This window comes from Erythrolamprus reginae, chromosome 10, assembly GCF_031021105.1.
Source record: "Erythrolamprus reginae isolate rEryReg1 chromosome 10, rEryReg1.hap1, whole genome shotgun sequence".
NCBI classification, from domain to species: domain Eukaryota; kingdom Metazoa; phylum Chordata; class Lepidosauria; order Squamata; family Dipsadidae; genus Erythrolamprus; species Erythrolamprus reginae.
In genome coordinates this window covers 14,796,685-14,815,079 of record NC_091959.1, presented here as the reverse complement: position 1 = coordinate 14,815,079, position 18,395 = coordinate 14,796,685, and the positions used below count along the sequence as shown (strand labels likewise).

The 18,395-nt window shown below is 48.4% G+C and overlaps 1 protein-coding gene across 1 annotated transcript; it reads left to right on the top strand.

Moving 5' to 3' along the window:
- Nucleotides 1–46: 46 nt before the first annotated feature.
- UNC45A (unc-45 myosin chaperone A) lies at nucleotides 47–17,878 on the top strand. Its single transcript, XM_070763537.1, has 19 exons — nucleotides 47–265; nucleotides 777–813; nucleotides 901–1,076; nucleotides 1,210–1,299; nucleotides 1,843–2,010; nucleotides 2,627–2,795; nucleotides 4,666–4,836; nucleotides 4,914–5,085; nucleotides 7,238–7,538; nucleotides 7,640–7,734; nucleotides 8,814–8,955; nucleotides 13,067–13,207; nucleotides 13,323–13,450; nucleotides 16,280–16,346; nucleotides 16,435–16,548; nucleotides 16,639–16,754; nucleotides 16,836–16,953; nucleotides 17,028–17,183; nucleotides 17,346–17,878. The coding sequence occupies exons 1-19, from the start codon at nucleotides 68–70 to the stop codon at nucleotides 17,607–17,609; spliced, it is 2,823 nt and encodes a 940-aa protein (XP_070619638.1). The 5' UTR covers nucleotides 47–67; the 3' UTR covers nucleotides 17,610–17,878.
- The last annotated feature ends 517 nt before the right edge of the window (nucleotides 17,879–18,395 follow it).

The window sequence follows — 18,395 nt, the reverse complement described above, 5'->3', positions numbered from 1 at the left end:
GGAGCGCCGTCGGCTGCCCCGCTCGGGGCCTGCCCCCGGAAGTGACGACCGCGCCCGTCGCCTCCGCATGACGCCCACTCGACGCGCCATGGCGGCTTCAGGAATGGCGGAGCTGCGCCGGGAAGGGAACGAGCATTTCCAGGCCGGCCGCTACGCCGAAGCGCTGGCCGCGTACGCGCGCGCGCTGGGCCTGCCCGAGGCCGGTCTGGAGGCCTCCCAGCGCGCCCTGCTGCACCGCAACCGCGCCGCCTGCCACCTGAAGCTGGTGAGCCCGCCCGCCCTGGGAGGGGAGTGGGGGCGTCTTTCTCGGTTGATTGATGGATTGATTGATTGATTGGACTTATATGCCGGCCCTCTCCGGGGACTCGGCGCGGCTCACAACATATCAATAAAAGACACAATATATAAATACATCTAAATCCAATTAACATTAATAATTACTTTAATATACAGTATTCTAAAAATTTAAACATTTAAAAGTCATTCATTCAAGTACACACTGCAAACATCCTACAGATTCAATGGCCAGAGGCTGCAGTCTAGTGACCGCAAGCCTGGCATAAATAAGCTTTCAGATTTTAACGGAAGGTGAGATGGAGGTGGCAATGGGAATCTCTGGGGGGAGCTGATTCCAGAGGGCTGGGCCCCCCACAGAGAAGGCTCTTCCCCTAGGCCCCGCCAAGCAACATTTTCTAGTTGACGGGACCTGGAGAGCGGCGACTCTGTGTGACCTGACCGGTCGCTGGGGTTTCCCATCTGCTGCCTTCCCTTCACAGGAGGACTACGCAGAAGCCGAAGTGGACGCCTCCCGAGGTGAGCGCCCCCTCCCTCCTTCCCCACTTCCCAAGGGCCTAGGCCCTGGCCTTGACCCTGAGCCGCCTCCCTTTTGCTCTTGTGCAGCGCTGGAGCTGGATGGTCATGATGTAAAGAGCCTCTTCCGCCGCAGCCAAGCCCACCGAGGCCTGGGCCGCCTCGACCAGGCCACCTCGGACCTGCAGCGATGCATGCGCTTGGAGCCCAAGAACAAGGCCTTCCAGGAGGCCCTGCGCGACCTTGGCAGCAGTGCCCAGGAGAAGGTAGGGCCCGGGCCCCCTCGGCTGCCGCTGTTCCAAGAGGGAGGCTTCGGGGATGGGCCGGGGCCATGCGGGGCAGGCGCTCTCAGCTTCCTTAAGACCAGACCGGTAGCAGCCATCTGTTTCCTCCTCTTAGATGAAAGCCATGACCTGCACTGACTCCAAAGTAGAAGCCATGTTTAAGCTGCTGTTGAGCAACGAGGAGGACCAAGACAAGAAGCAAAAGGTAACTGGTCACCTGAGTTAGGCTGCCCCTGGGTGATGGGCTGCACAGAATGGGCTGCATTTCACGAAGCCTGATGAGCCTGTTATTCTGAAAGCAGAAGTCTGTAAGTGACAGGTGGGCTGGAAAGAGCATAGAAGCTGTGCAGAATTTCAGATGTAATAATAATAATAATAATAATAGTGGGTCTTGAGTAATTTGCAAAAGACAAGGAGGGTGGGGGCCGTTTTAATCTCAGGGAGGAGTTGATTCCAGAGGAATCAACGTGCTCTTGCTTTCAGTTTAGCAAATGTTCCATCCCTCTAGCTCAGCAGTTCTCAACCTGTTAGTCCCTTTGGGGTTGCCTAAGTCCATCAGAAAAAAAACATATTTCCAATGGTCTTAGGAACCGAGACACCGCTCCTCTACGTGTCTCCAGGCAGGTTACCCACATGCAAATAGACTACTGCCAAATAGACTACTGAGGGCTTTAGAATGCAATGTAGGATGGGTCAAGATTCCGCAAGGCTTTTTCTGGTAGCTAAACATTGTTTTTTTTCTGAACAGGCAGCTCAGAACCTGATAGTTCTTGCTCGAGAGGAGCCTGGTGCTGAGAAAATTTTCCAAAACGATGGAGTGTGCTTACTGCTGCAGTTATTGGACACAGGCCATTTGGACATGATGATAGCAGCCTTACGGACCTTCACCGGCCTCTGCCGTGGCCACTGTTCTCGAGTAAGGGCTGCTGCGAGATGTTTGCCTCCTGACTGTTTCAAGAACAGTGCTTTGGTGCTAACAGCACTTCACTTTCTCTTGGAGTATCTAAAGTGATAATTAGCACCCTGGGTAGGGGTCTCCTTCCTGAACCTACCGAAATACCAACTGCACACAGCCAGGAACCTGTGAAAGTATCTCTGCTGACCAGGCTCCTTTTTGCTTCTTATTTTGTGACCCAGCAAAGAGGCTTCTGGAAAGAGCAAGACAATCACTTTGTTCTGTAGCTCAGTTCTGAAAATAGTTTTGGATTTGTGTTGCTCACAGAATTGCGGTGATTGCTTGACATATTGTAGTTGACACCAATATAGTTGAACTGTGATCTTTTTGTATGGTTCAGTGGAGACTACATCTCACTCTGTTATTGAAAAATTGACCCCACGTCCTTAGCCTTACCGGCTTGGAAACTAAAACTTTATGCTTTTCTAGGATTTTGAGATATTTTTTTTCTGCTTCCTCAAGAGCAATTCTAGTTAGATTTGAATTTCATAGTAACTGGTTCTAAGGAATAAGATAGATAAGGAGGGTCTACTGTAGAGCCTTCCTTTGTCTCAAAGCTGGGGTTTTTTTTTTACAGACGGTGGTGATTCTGAGTGACCTGGGGCCTCAACGCCTCTTTGCTGTGCTCGAGAGGGAGGACGAGCAGCTTTCACTGGCTGCCTATAGCCTGTTGCAGGTCATGTTTGAGACCCTCAGACAGGGGCTGCAGAAAGAAGTGCTGCACAAAGACAACGTTTTGGCACCAGGTGAGTCTCCAGCTACCTTTCCGAAGTGGTGGAGATGACATCACTGTCTGTACTGGTTAGCGGAATGATGCCAGAGATACATTTTCTTAAATTTGGATGGGTTACAGGATACTCTAACTCAGGCGTGTTGAACTCAAGGCCCAATCCAACCAGATCCCATGAATCCCAGCGACCAGTTGGCCTTCTCTGGGTCCCGTCGATTAAACAATGTTATCTGGCGAGACCCAGGGAAAGAGCCTTCTCTGTGGTGGCCCTGACCCTCTGGAACTAGCTCCCCCCGGAGAATTGCCTCCACCTTCCTTGCCTTTCGTAAACTACTTAAAACCCACCTCTGCCGTCAGGCATGGGGGACCTGAGACATCTCCCCTTGCCTATGCTGTTTTATGTATGGTATGTTGTATGTATGCTTTTTTATATCATGGTTTTTTTAGCTTTTTAATATAAAGTTGCTATTTTAGATTTTTATATTAGATTTGTTATTATATATTGTTTTTGTCAATGCTGTGAGCCGGCCCGAGTCCACGGAGAGGGGCAGCATACAAATCTAATTAATAATAATAATAATAATAATAATAAAAATAATATGCAGAGCAGAGTTTAAGGTAAGAGTGTGGTTGTGTGATACAGCCAGTTACGACACAGACTTAGTATGCTAAACAAGTATTATTTACATATATACGTATTTACAAGCACAAAGCAGAAATAAACAACAAACCGCACATAGCAGCACGAAGCAAAATATACCCCTCACCACCACCAAGGTAAAGGCAAAAGAATGAATGAGCTATCCAGCATCAGCATCATCAGGAGAGAGTGCTGGTGCCCTCTTATGGCGAACCAGCCAAAGTCCTTATATTGCATCTAGAAAGGTACAAACTACAATTGGTAGTTTACATACATGGCAACTCCAAATACTGGTGAGTACCATATACTAACACACACACCCAGGAGGTGGGGGGGGGAGTGAGGCAGTGGGGTAACCTCTTGCTGGCTCCAGGGCAGCTGTGTGGGTCAGATCAAGGGATGGCCGCACCAAGTTGTAAGTCAGCATCGTGCCTGTATCAGTGCCTCTCTACCCCGCTCACTGGCCTGGCCTCATCACCCACTTTCATTGGGATTAACCGCAACCCTGATGCAGCGCTCAATGGAATCGAGTTGGACACCCCCATTCTAGTTCATGATTCTCATAACAGGAATGTAAGTTGCATATTTCCCAGCTTTGCAATAAAAATACAGTCTGGCCTGCCTCATTTCAAATTTTGCTGTGTTTTGCTTGGGGGGGGAGGGTGTTTTAATAATTACTGTGCTCTTAGACATTTCATATGGGAAAGACTTAATGAACTCAATCTGTATAGTCTGGAGGACAGAAGGAAAAGGGGGGACATGATCGAAACATTTAAATATATTAAAGGGTTAAATAAGGTCCAGGAGGGAAGTGTTTTTATAGGAAAGTGAACACAAGGACAAGGGGACACAATCTGAAGCTAGTTGGGGGAAAGATCAAAAGCAACATGAGAAAATATTATTTTACTGAAAGAGTAGTAGATCCTTGGAACAAACTTCCAGCAGACGTGGTAGATAAATCCACAGTAACTGAATTTAAACATGCCTGGGATAAACATATATCCATCCTAAGATAAAATACAGAAAATAGTATAAGGGCAGACTAGATGGACCATGAGGTCTTTTTCTGCCGTCAGACTTCTATGTTTCTATATTCATGTTTTTATTTGCATTCACCTTGTATGTTTTCAGGAGAACAGTTAAATGCTAAGTCAAGTTATGCCTTTGTTCCCTTATTAAGTAGTAGCTCCCAAGTATCCGTGGAGAAGTCGTTTACCCTTCTTTCTCCCTGATGCTCTCACTGCAGACTCGTCCAGAGAACTGAAGTTGCTCCTTCGGTGGCTCTTGGAGGCTCTCACTCGAGCGAGCATCTCTTCCTACGGTCGCGACAGCATCCTCAACCTGCTGATCAGCGTGATAGCCCCCAAGCCACTGCAGGCCTCCAACAACTCTTTGACTCTTTGGGCCATTGATCATGGTGAGCAGGAGACTCTGGGCGGTGACTTTTCTGTCCTTGGCTCCTTCTCTGCTTTAGTAAGCAATGGTTCCTTGTAGGTCTCAAAGAGATCCTGGAGGTTGGGGGCACAGTGCCCCACACTCCGGGAGGCCTGCGCGTGACCGAGAACACCCCCATGACTGTGGCCGTGCTGCTCAGCAAGCTTTACGAGGACTTGAAGTGTGATGGCGAGAGAGAGAATTTCCATCGGCTTTGTGAGGATTACGTCCGGTAGGTCTGAGCATGTCAAGGCTGCTCTGTGGAGGGAACGGCTGTCTGATGGGGGGAGCGGTCACTTTCTGAGCAGTGAATAGTTGTCAGCCTTTTGGCTTTGCCAGCTTCTTATTTTATTTTATTTTATTTTATTTATTGTTAGAGTTGAAAGGGACCATGCAGGTCAAGTTCAACCCCCTGCCTGAGCAGGAATCCTAGAGCACCCCAGCCAAGTGGCAGTCCAATCTCCTCTTGAAAGTGTCCAGAGTTGGGGAGTTCACAACCTCCGCAGGCAGGTTGTTCCAATGGTTGATCGCTCTGACCGTCAGGAAGTTCTTCCTTACTTCTAGGTTGAATCTCTCCTTGGTCAGTTTCCAGCCGTTGTTCCTCGTTCAGCCCTCTGGTGCTCTAGAGAATAGAGTGACCCCCTCCTCTCTGTGGCAACCCCTCATATACCTGTATACAGCTATCACGTCCCCTCTGGCCCTCCTTTTCTCAAAGCTATCCATGCCCAGTTCCCGCAATCTCTCTTCGTAAGTCTTGGTTTCAAGTCCCCTAATCATTTTGGTTGCTCTTTTCTGCACCTTCTCCAGAGTTTCAATGTCTCTTTTGAAGTGTGGTGACCAGAACTGGATGCAATACTCCAGATGTGGTCTGACCAGGGCGTAGTAGAGTGGTATTAATACTTCCCTGGTCTTGGAGTGTATCCCTCTGTTGATGCAGCTTAGCATGGTGTTGGCTTTTTTGGCCGCTGCTGCACATTGTTGGCTCATGTTTAGTTGATTATCCACCAAGACTCCAAGATCTCTTTCGCAGTTACTGCTGCTAAGTGGGGGTTTTCCCAGGCTGTATGTGTGAGCGTTTTGTGACAGATGCCTCACAAATGAGAGCGGCCTGAGCTACTGCGCTTCCCGTAAATAAGACCCGGTGTTATATTTGTTTGGGTTCCAAAATAAGCGTTAGGACTTACTTTTGGGAAATCACAATATCAAGGCGATCAGCCCTGGCTGGGCATGGGCACAAGTGGGGAGGGGGAGGTTTAAAGGTGTCCAGCAGCACCTGCAGCCCACTAGCCCGCTTGGCACCCATGCACAGGTGAGTTGGTTACCTGTCCAAGCAGCAGATGGAGGAAGAAGCATGGCGGGGGACAGAGGAGGAAGCCGAGAGTCGGGTTGCAGTGGGCAGGTGGCCGTAGAAGGCTCATCGTTACACCACATCACTGGCAGTAGACGACAGAGGCACCGTCCGGGGGCGGGGGGGTGGGGTTTAGATGATCCTGAGGTGCTGCACAGGTCACAGGCAAACCAAGAGACGTGAAGACAGGCCGCCTGTGGCCGAGCGGCCACTCCACCCCACCGACTCTGTTTTCCTGTGGCCCACACAACGTATCTTCCCTGCAGCACCCACCCACCCTGACCTTGGCCTGGGCGTATTTTGGGGGCAGGGCCTATGTTGGGAAGAGGCTAAAGGAGCTAGGGCTTATTTTCTGGTTAGGACTTAATTTTGGGGAAACACAGTACGTTAGTTGTTGGTTTCTCCCTATAAATATTATTTATTTATTTATTTATTTATTTATTTATTTATTTATTTTATTCATTTATTTGTTAGATTTGTATGCCGCCCCTCTCCGAAGACTCGGGGTGGCTAACAACAATATAAAAAGACAATGTAAACAAATCTAATATTAAAAACAGTCTAAAAAACCCCAATTTAAAGAACCAGTCATACATACAAGCATACCATGTATAAATTCTATAAGCCCCCATGCCTGACGACAGAGGTGGGTTTTAAGGAGCTTGCAAAAGGCAAGGAGGGTGGGGGCAACTCTGATATCTGGGGGGAGCTGGTTCCAGAGGGTCAGGGCCGCCGCAGAGAAGGCTCTTCTCCTGGACCCCGCCAAACGACATTGCTTAGTCGACGGGACCTGGAGAATCGCTGGGATTTATGCGGCAGAAGGCGGTCCCGGAGATATTCTGGTCCGATGCCATGAAGGGCTTTTTTAAAATTATTATTATTATTATTATTATTATTATTATTATTATTATTATTAATTAGATTTGTATGCCGCCCCTCTCCGCAGACCGAATATATAGGAAGACTATATGGAATTGCCTCGTAATTCCATATTTCCTCTCTCTGCTAACCATGGCTGCCCTCTCCTCCTTCCCAGGGACTGGTTCCAGGGCCACGGCATGCCGGGGAAACTCAGGGCCATCCAGACAGTGAGCTGCCTCCTGCAAGGCCCTTCCGAGGCCGGGAACCAGGTGCTGGAGCTGAGCGGCATCATGGAGAGCATTCTGGAGTTGTGTGCCTCGTCCCAGGTGGCTCACCAGCTGGTGGCTGTGGAGGCCCTGATCCACGCAGCCGATAAGGCCAAGCACGCCTCCTTCATCACTGCCAATGGGGTGACGCTGCTCAAAGAGATTTACAAGCACAGCCAGCGCGACAGCATTCGCATCCGAGCCCTGGTGGTGAGTAGGAGGAGCCTGTTTTGGGAGGGAGGCAGGGAAGGAGCCGGTTCAAGTGTGCTCCTTTGCCAAGTGGTGTGATGGATTGTGGCCTGTGTTTTCAGGGCCTTTGTAAGTTGGGCTCGGCAGGGGGCACGGACTTCAGCATGAAGCAGTTTGCCGAAGGCTCCACCATGAAGCTGGCCAAGCAGTGCTGCAAGTGAGTCTGGGCTTCCTTGACTGCCAGAGGTGCTCTGCCCTAAATCCTCCAGCACTCTCGGTTCCCCTTCGGCCTGGACCCCTTTGGTGCAGAAGGCATCACGCGTCGCTCGCTGCTTTCACATTGGTGAATGTGATTGACATCCAGAAGCGAGTGTGATCTGTTTTGTGCTGAATGGAAGCTGACAGCCTGAGCAGATCTGGGTGGGTGGAAGAAGTTATTTTGAGTACAGTGGTACCTCTACTTAAGAACTTAATTCGTTCCGTGACCGGTTTCTTAAGTAGAAAAGTTTGTAAGTAGAAGCATTTTTTCCATAGGAATCAATGTAAAAGCTAATAATGCGTGCAAACCAATTAGGAAAGAAATAAAAGCTCGGAATTTGGGTGGGACGAGGAGGAGGAAGAAGAGGAGGAGGACAGTCGCTGCCCAGAGCGAAGGGAGTGTTTCTTTTCTCTGGCCGCTGGTAGAGGTTTATTCCCTCTCCAAGCGTTTTGTTTGCTCTGGACTTCCAAAGCCTCCTTAAGCAGCACCGAAAGGCTCCTCTGGCAGCCCAGAAAAGCCCGAGATGGCCGGGATTAAAGGGGGAATGGCAGGAAACTGGCCGGGCCTTCGTGCCGCTCTCAAATTTCCTGGGAAATTTTTCCAGGCTCGGGTTCTTAAGTAGAAAATGGTTCTTAAGAAGAGGCAAAAAAATCTTGAGCACCCGATTCTTATCTAGAAAAGTTCTTAAGCAGAGGCGTTCTTAAGTAGAGGTACCACTGTACTTTAAAAAGAATTTGGAAAAGAGTTGATGAAGTTCCCATCTTCAAAAAAGGAAGGGGGAAACAAACAGATCCAGGAAACGATATATCAGTCAGCCTAACACAGCCACTGAGATACAGCATGGTCCCTCCGGTGGGGGCCCCACAATTGCTTCCCCCCCCCATCCTTCTGAGGCGTTCTTAGGTAGAGCCACTGTAGTTGCAAAATATGTGCTGGGTCTGTGATTGCCTGTTTGAGCTCCCTTCCCTAATGGGTCGGAGGGAAAGTCTGATGCTGAGTGGGCTTGGTGGGTCTGATGTCCCCTTGCCCACCTCCAGATGGCTGTGCAATGAGAGCCTGGACGCAGGTACCCGCCACTGGGCAGCAGAAGGCCTGGCATTCCTCACCTTGGACGCAGACGTCAAGGAAGAACTTCTAGAGGACAAAGCAGCTCTGCAGGCTCTCTTCCAGCTGGCACAGGTAGCTATACCCACTGGGACTTGAACCTGCAACCTTTGCCTTGTAAGGCAGAGAATTATCCTCTAGGTTACAGTATCCAATCCCTTCAGCTCTGCACCAGGGAAGGGTTACATATTTTTGTGTCGAATCACCCTGGTGTATTGAAGGAACATCACAGCTCCTTATTTGCCTCTCGGCCCAACCCAGGGCCATTTCCAAGGCAGTTAATTTTATTGATAGCCGACAATTCTATCTGTATGTGTCACATGTTTAAGCTGAATTTGAAAATTAAGGGAGACTAGGATAGATCTATTTCGGCCTTATTTTGGCCTCATCAGCTAGCCATACCCACTGGGACTTGAACCTGCAACCTTTGCCTTGTAAGGCAGAGAATTATCCTCTAGGCTACAGTATCCAATCCCTTCAGCTCTGCACCAGGGAAGGGTTACATTTTTTGTGTCAAATCATAAATAAATAAATTTATATATATATATATATATATATATATATATATATATATATATATATATATATATATATATATATATATAAATAAATAAATAAATAAATAAATAAATAAATAAATAAATAAATAAATAAATAAAAAAAAGGGATGACACGTCCCGCCTACCAGAAATTTGGAAACCACCCTTAAACAAAATAAACAAAAAAAAAAACTTCATAAAAATCACCATGTCAATCCTTCTAATAATTATGAATTTGGAATTTGGAAATTTGGAAACCAACCTTAAACAAAAAACACTTCATAAAAATCACCATGTCAATCCTTCTAATAATTATGATTACACCAACCAATCAGATCACTGAAACATAATCACCCAATCTATTTGCTACATTCAAACCAAATCTCCACCCCCACACTATATACTAGGAAAAAATGACAGTTGCAAACATTCAATTTTACAACAGCACGAAGCTTGGAAACTTCAGCCTGATGATGGTGGATGTGATTTCACCGAAACGTCGCATAAACATGCAAAATATTACACAGGGCAAAACCCGAACTCAGAACAATATATATATATATACAGTATATATATATGTATGTATGTATGTATGTATGTATGTATGTATGTATGTATGTATGTATGTATATCTATCTATATCTATATCTATCTATCTATCTATCTATCTATATATATATATATATATATATATATATATATATATATATATTAAATTTGTATGCCGCCCCTCTCCGTAGACTCGGGGTGGCTCACAGCAATAGTAAAAAACAATGTAAAATACAAATCTAATATTTAAAAAACTAAAAACCCATAATTTAAAAAACATACCATACATAAACTATATAGGCCTGGGGATGATGTCTCAATTCCCCCATGTCTGCAGAGATGGGTCTTCAGGGGGAATCGATCCCACTGGCCATAGTCTACTAATGGGGGGTCCTTGCTAAACACCACTCGGTCAGGATTGAAGGGATGCTATTTACGGCGGGTCCTTGAAGTCGAGATATGGTAGCCTCCTGGGGTCACCGGCCTTTGCTGGCTTGAGTGGGGTTCCCGCCTCTCAGGGTGGCAAACATTCAGAGTGCATCTTTTCAGATTAAAAGGCTTTTAGAATAGTTTCTGTTGGTTCACTTCATCAGATATGCAGCAGCTGCACAGATGTAGGAGTTAAATTGGGGTGAAGTGGAGGAAGATGGTTGGGCTGAGAGAGGGAGAGAGTCCTTCCTCGGTTGTTTAAGACCCCTTGTATTTGTGGAACGAGAGATTGTCCCAAGCCTTTTGAGGCCTGCATGGGCAGCTCTTCCTCCCTTGGTGATAATAATAATAATAATAATAATAATTGATTAGATTTGTATGCCACCCCTCTCCAAAGACTCGGGGCGGCTCACAACAATAATAAAAACAGTATACAATGGAACAAATCTAATAATAAAAATTATATAAAAAACCCCAACTGTTAAAAACCATACAACACATACATACCAAACATAAAATATAAGAAATCCTGGGGGAGATGTCTTAGTTCCCCCATGCCTGGCGATATAGGTGGGTCTTGAGTAACTTGCGAAAGACAAGGAGGGTGGGGGCTGTTCTAATCTCCGGGGGGAGTTGATTCCAGAGGGCCGGGGCCGCCACAGAGAAGGCTCTTCCCCTGGGGCCCGCCAAACGACATTGTTTGGTCGACGGGACTTGGAGAAGGCCAACTCGGTGGGACCTTATCGGCCGCTGGGATTCATGCGGTAGAAGGCGGTTCCGGAGGTATTCTGGTCCAATGCCATGAAGGGCTTTAAAATTACCAACACTTTGAATTGTGACTGGAAACCGATCGGCAGCCAGTGCAGGCCATGAAGTGTTGTAGAAACATGGGCGAATCTAGGAAGCCGTTAGGCATGGGGGAACTGAAACATCTTCCCCTGGGCATGTTTAATTTATATATGGTATGCTTGTGTGTATGTCTGTTAGTATATGGGGTCTTTTAAATTTTTTAATTTTAAATTTGTTAGATTATTTATGATTTGTTTCCACGTGTTGTGAGCCGCCCCGAGTCTTCGGAGAGGGGCGGCATACAAATCTAAGTAATAAATAAATAAATAAATAAGCCCCACGATAGCTCTCGCGGCCGCATTCTGCACAATCTGAAGTTTCCGAACACTTTTCAAAGGTAGCCCCATGTAGAGAGCGTTGCAGTAATCGAACCTCGAGGTGATGAGGACATGAGCGACTGATCCTCTGAAAGTCCTGCTTCTCTAAAAGAGCTCCTTTGAAGCCTGCTGTGGAGGCTCCTGAGAAGTCAAAATGCTTTGACCTTGTTTGCGTTCTGATGTCCCTTACTTCTTTTGTGCAAAGTTGTCCTCTTGGTTGTATGAAGAATCCAGAAGGGCTTTGCTAGCAGATGATGGCATCTCTCGCATTGGAGGAGCAACGTGTGAAGGTGCCTCTGATCCTGTGTGTTCTTGTTGGGCCTGTTCTTGTTGGCGCAAACTCAGATGGAGGCATCTGAGCCTTGTTCCAGTGTCTTACTTCCCCTGCTGGCCTCTTTGTTCTGCTGTTTCTTGCTGCTTGTGAGAATGCGCTTCAGCTTGGCTGGAGTCTGTGCTCAAGTCTGGATCTGCCCCCGTGCTTGGGAAGCGTCACGTCAGTCTGGCCACAGGGCGCCTTGGTCTGCAGTGACGTTTTGAAAAAAAGATGATTATGCAGCCCACTGACTGGTCACTCAGGGGAAGATAGATTCTGTTCTGTCGAGCTCTCTGATAGAATCCTCCCACAAATGCACAGAGACAATTTCAGACACACATACGTTTGAAAATTCAAAACAATGTTCTTTATAATGAAAATTCATTTAAACCAAGCCCTCTTTTGGTATAGCAAAGAGCACTTGTCTCCAAACAAACTGGTAATTTGTACAAGTCCCTTATCAGTTCTGTGATACTTAGCTTGCAGCTGTGAGGCAATTCACAGTCCTTCTTCTTTCACAAAGTGAAACACACTTTGCCCTGGTTTAGTTTCACAACGGGGAAAAATCAGCACACAAAAAGTCAGTAAAGCAGTCACGAAACACGATCAGATAATCCTCCACAATGGCCAAACCCACAGGCTGCTATTTATAGCAGCCTCACTAATGACCACAGCCCCACCCAACCACAGGTGGCCTCATTTTCTTTGATAATAATGTCTCAGTTGTTGTTGCCTATGCATCGCTCTCCCCATGCGTGGCTGTATCATTAACTCTTGTTCTGAATCCAAGGAGGAGCTAGATAATTGATCTCCTTCTGAGCTGTCTGCCACACTCTCCTCCTCCCTGTCACTCATGTCTTCTTGGTCAGAGGAGCCTTCATCATCAGATTCCACCGGGGGCAAAACAGGCCTGCAGCATGTGGATGTCTCCCCCACATCCACAGTCCTTGGGGCAGGAGCTGGGCCAGAGTTAATCACAACAGATTCCACCTGAATGATGGAAGAGAAGGTCCTAACGATGACAAGGCAAGCCGTCCCCAAAGGGATGGAAGTCCAGTGGGAGAAGACAGTTTTGGCTTTCAGAACACTCCAGCTGAAGTGCTTGTTTATCCAACTCCAGAATGGCAGGATACCTGGAAATTATAGGTGAACTCCAAATAAACTCCTTCTCCCCCCTGCTTCCATCCTAGTCAGAGAATCGGAACTGCTTATTTGCAGTGGCCTCCACACTGGTCAACTGCACCAGCAGCTATGACTTTGAGGAGCCCGACCCACAGATGGTGGAGCTTGCTAAGTATGCGAAGCAGCACATCCCCGAGAAACACCCCAAGGTGAGACGGACAGGTGCCAGGAGGGAAGTAAGAATGGAGGGGAGGGGCTGCACATCTTAGGGGGTGGGAGGGGAGGGGTGCAGTGGCTGGTGCCTTCACTCCTCTCTTCTTCCAGGATAAGCCAGAGTTCGTCCACAGACGTGTGCAGAAGTTGCTGGCCGCAGGGGTGGTTTCAGCTCTTGTTTGCATGGTCAAGAATGAGAGTCCTTCCTTAAGCCCTGCCTGCCGAGAGCTGATTTCCAGGTGAGGCTCTGCGACTTGGCCTGAAGTCCAGAGGGAAATAAACTCGGGAGGGACATGGCCTGAGTTTCTGGGGGGCAGATGGGTGCTCATCTTTCCTGCCAAATATGACTCGCATCTCCAGACATTCGGACAGTGGTTCATGCCCCATTGATTGGACACACCTGTGAGATACAGCTGCTCATCTGACCTTGCTAGGTAGTGGTTCCTCTTAAGACCTCTACTTGGATGAGGGAAGGGAAAAGGCTGCAGAAGACCCTTGAGAACCAACAGTCCCTGGGCTCCAGGCATCTCCATAAGTCCTTCCAGGATAAGGATCTGAAGCATTTTTTTTCTCCCTGGGGATTATAGAAACATAGAAGTCTGACGGCAGAAAAAGACCTCCTGGTCCATCTAGTCTGCCCTTATACTATTTTCTGTATTTTATCTTAGGATGGATATATGTTTATCCCAGACATGTTTAAATTCAGTTACTGTGGATTTATCTACCACGTCTGCTGGAAGTTTGTTCCAAGGATCTACTACTCTTTCAGTAAAATAATATTTTCTCATGTTGCTTTTGATCTTTCCCCCAACTAACTTCAGATTGTGTCCCCTTGTTCTTGTGTTCACTTTCCTATTAAAAACACTTCCCTCCTGGACCTTATTTAACCCTTTAACATATTTAAATGTTTCGATCATGTCCCCCCTTTTCCTTCTGTCCTCCAGACTATACAGATTGAGTTCATGAAGTCTTTCCTGATACGTTTTATGCTTAAGACCTTCCACCATTCTTGTAGCCCGTCTTTGGACCCATTCAATTTTGTCAATATCTTTTTGTAGGTGAGGTCTCCAGAACTGAACACAGTATTCCAAATGTGGTCTCACCAGCATTCTATATAGCGGGATCATAATCTCCCTCTTGCTGCTTGTTATACCTCTTGCTATGCAGCCAAGCATCCTACTTGCTTTCTCTACCGCCTGACTGCACTGTTCACCCATTTTGAGACTGTCAGAAATCACTACCCCTAAATCCTTTTCTTCTGAAGTATTTGCTAACACAGAACTGCCAATACAATACTCAGATTGAGGATTCCTTTTCCCCAAGTGCATTATTTTACATTTGGAAACATTAAACTGCAGTTTCCATTGCTTTGACCATTTATCTAGTAAAGCTAAATCATTTACCATATTACAGACGCCTCCAGGAATATCAACCCTATTGCGCACTTTAGAGTCATCGGCAAATAGGCAAACCTTCCCTACCAAACCTTCCCCTATGTCACTCACAAACATATTAAAAAGAATAGGACCCAGAACAGACCCTTGTGGCACACCGCTTGTAACCTGACTCTGCTCAGAATACTCGCCATTAACAATAACTCTTTGATGTCTACCCTTCAGGCAGCTGCAAATCCATTGAACTATCCAGGGATTAAGTCCAATCTTCACTAATTTATCTATCAGCTCTTTATATTGGAACAAAGCTAGCATTTTGACTTCTGAGAAAGGAAAACATTGCTTGAATGGTCTTGTTTGTGGGGTGGGTGGGTGTCAGGGCCCAATAGAGACTGGGCCCAGCCCCACTTTCTGCAGCTGCTGTTTTTCGGCCCCTCCAGAGTCCTTAGTTAAAACCAGAGTATGTGAAATGCCATTTAGGCCTACAATCCGGCCCCCTGCCTAGTGCAGGGATCTAGGGGAAAGCATGCCAGGGGAGACCACGTCACCTCCCCCTGCAATGGCTCTCCAAAGAGGCAGGTAGGGTTTCTGGATCCTGCCGGTCTTAGCCCAGTGATTTGAACTGTGGCTTAATGGGGCAGGGCAGGACTCAGCAGAGAGGAGGAGTCCTCTTTGCTTACCATCTCTGTACTCAAGTCAATTCAGTTTATTAGATTCGTATGCCGCCCTTCTCCGAAGACTCGGGGCGGCTCACAGAGTAAATATAAAACAAGCATATAGAACAAATCTAATATATTAAAAAAGTACAACTAAAACCACTATGTAATGCACAACCATACAGTGCAATCACACCATGCATCACATTTATTAGTCAGAGGGGCAAGGTCTAATTCTCCCAGGCCTGGTGACATATTTGTTTGTTTGTTTATTTGATTGTTGTTTATTTGTTTATTTGTTTATTTATTAAATGTGTATGCCACCCCTCTCCGTAGACTCGGGGCGGCTCACAGCAATAGTAAAAAACAATGTAAAATACAAATCTAATACAGTAGTACCTCTAGATACGAGCTGCTCCACATGCGAGTATTCCAAGTTACGAGCCGCGACGCGAGCGAAATTTCTGTTCGACACCCGAGCTCAGATTCGGGATACGAGCCGAGCTTCCACTAGGTGGCGCAAGAATCTCCTTGCTTCCAGTTATCTCGGCGCGAAAAACAAAGTCTAAAGGCATTCGTTCGAGATGCGAGTTGATCGACTTACGAGCTCGGGTCTGGAACGAATTAAACTCGTATGTCGAGGTACCACTGTTTTTAAAAAACTAAAAACCCATAATTTAAAAAACATACACACAACATACCATACATAAACTATATAGGCCTGGGGAAGATGTCTCAATTCCCCCATGCCTGACGGCAGAGATGGGTCTTAAGAAGTTTACGAAAAGCAAGGAGGGTGGGGGCAATCCTAATCTCCGGGGGGAGCTGGTTCCAGAGGGTGGGGGTCGCCACAGAGAAGGCTCCTCCCCTAGAGCCCACCAAGCGACATTGTCTAGTTGACAGGATCTGACCGGCCCCGGCCCCTGGGATTTATGGGGCAGAAGGTGGCCGGTGGGAGGGGATGTGCTTGAAGCTGGCTTTGACACACACACACCTCCCACATCCTGCTGTGCTGCAGGGTTTTCCTGGCCGTAGTCGACAATCCGGAGAACCGTGGGGCTGTGGTTGCCGCTGGAGGGGGGAAGGTGAGTATTGCCCCTTCCTCTTGCAGCTCCCAGCCTGGCTCTTGGGGCTGAGCAGCCCCTTCTTCCTCGCTTCCCTCTCCCCCAACAGGCGCTCATCCCTCTGGCTCTGGAAGGGACTGAAGTGGGGCAGAGCAAGGCTGCCCAGGCCCTGGCCAAGATTGCCATCACCACCGCTCCGGAGATGGCCTTTCCTGGAGAGCGGGTCTGTAGGGGGGGGGCACACGGGCGGGAACGGGAGGCGGCTCTTCCTGGTGAGCCCGGCAGGGCTGAGCCAGGCGCGTCCCTTCCGCAGGTCTACGAGGTGGTCAGACCTCTGGTGAGCCTCCTTCACCTGTCGCGCTCCGGCCTCCAGAATTTTGAGGGGCTGATGGGACTCACCAACCTGGCTGGGACCAGTGAGAGGCTCAGGTGAGTGAGGCCTCCTTTGGGTTTGGGGAGGGAGGCCGCGAGGCCCTTCTCTGGCTCCCCCCCACCCCGTCTCTCCCGCAGGCAGAAGATTGTGAAGGAGAAGGCCGTGCCCATCATCGAAGGCTACATGTTTGAGGAGCATGAGATGATCCGTCTGGCGGCCACGGAGTGCATGTGCAACCTGGCCTTGAGCCCTCAGGTGGGCAGCTGGGAGCAGGCTGGGGCGGGTGGGCTCTACCCACTGGGCCTGACAGCCGCTCCCCTTTCACACAGGTGGCGGAGCTGTTTATGGCCGAAGGCAGCGACCGGCTCAAACTGCTGGTTCTGTACAGTGGGGAGGAAGACGAGAGGCTTCGCCGGGCAGCTTCTGGGACGCTGGCGGTCTTGACCTCCCTGCTGCCCGAGACCTGTGTCCGGATTTCCCAAGTGGTGAGTTTGTGTGAGACTGTGCCCCCCCCCCTTGCGCTCACCCCCACCCCCACTTGCTGAGGGATGCACCTGGCCTGCTTTCCCAGGGGCTCTGGCAGCCTGGTGGAGCCCAGCGTGAGTCGCCAAGCCTGCCTGCCACCTGCCTCTTGTTGCTTCTCCCAGACAGGGGAGTGGCTGGAAATTCTGCAGTCTCTACTGGTCAGCCCCTGCAGGGAGCTGCAGCACCGAGGCGTGGTGGTGGCGAGAAACATGATGGCAGCCGACCAGGAGCTGGCCACGAGGCTGATGGAGAGCGAGGTGCTGGAGATACTCTCGGTGGTGAGCAGGGCAGAGGAGAAGACTCCGGTGGCTGAGCTGGCCCGGGAGTGCCTGGCCCAAGCCGTCTCCTATGGCTTGATTAAGGCCAATGCTGCTGCCGGGGAGTGACACACACACACACACACGGTTCAGAAGCACCTCTGCTGCACCTGGCCATACGCACCGGGCTGGGCCTGGTGGGGCGCGACCAGCTGCTGGGACTTGGCAAAGCGGGAGTTCTTGGGGGACCCACACTCTGCCCTGGGGCGGGCAGGCACATACACAACGGTTCTTCTCTCTTGCTGCACTTTTGGCATTTTGTACACTCTAGCAGACAACTTTATAGGGTTCAGGGAATAACGGGACACGCTGCATAAATAAAAGTTAAAAAAAACAAACCACCCCTCTTCTTGCATCTGTTATATTCAATGTTTGAAATTGTAGCACTTGCAACGGTGGAAGGAGTTCTAGGTAGAGGCAGGAGTGGGGGGGGACTCCCAAACATTGTCTCTAAAGGGTTTTCCATAGATTGGCTCAGATCCCCAGCTGGGTACTGGTGCCAGGCCCAGTTAGCAGGGCCAGAAGGTCCCGGACCCTTTGTTGAGTGCACCCTGGGCTTATGGGCCTGTGCAGCAAAGACTCCCCACCCCCCCGCCATAGTTCCCTCTAAGCTGAGCAGTGAGCAATCGCTCACTTAAAAATCATCAACTCAGAGTTTTCCAAACCTGCCCAGAAGCCGAGAGGGAAAGAGTGAGAGGGAAGGAGAGAGAGAGGAAGAGAGAGAAACAGATAGAAAAAAGAGAGGAAGGAAAAGAGAAAGAAAAAGAAGGGGAGTAAGGAAGAGAGAAAGAAAATCAAAATCTAGTTTGAAACTAGCTCAACTATTTAAATGGCATTTTGATATTGATAGAGTTG

Coding starts and splice junctions, on each gene's coding strand:
- UNC45A (XM_070763537.1), top strand. CDS start 68: ATGACGCCCACTCGACGCGCCATGGCGGCTTCAGGAATGGCGGAGCTG. Junction 266..776: donor CCGCCTGCCACCTGAAGCTG/GTGAGCCCGCCC, acceptor TTCCCTTCACAG/GAGGACTACGCAGAAGCCGA. Junction 8,956..13,066: donor CTCTCTTCCAGCTGGCACAG/GTAGCTATACCC, acceptor CTTCCATCCTAG/TCAGAGAATCGGAACTGCTT.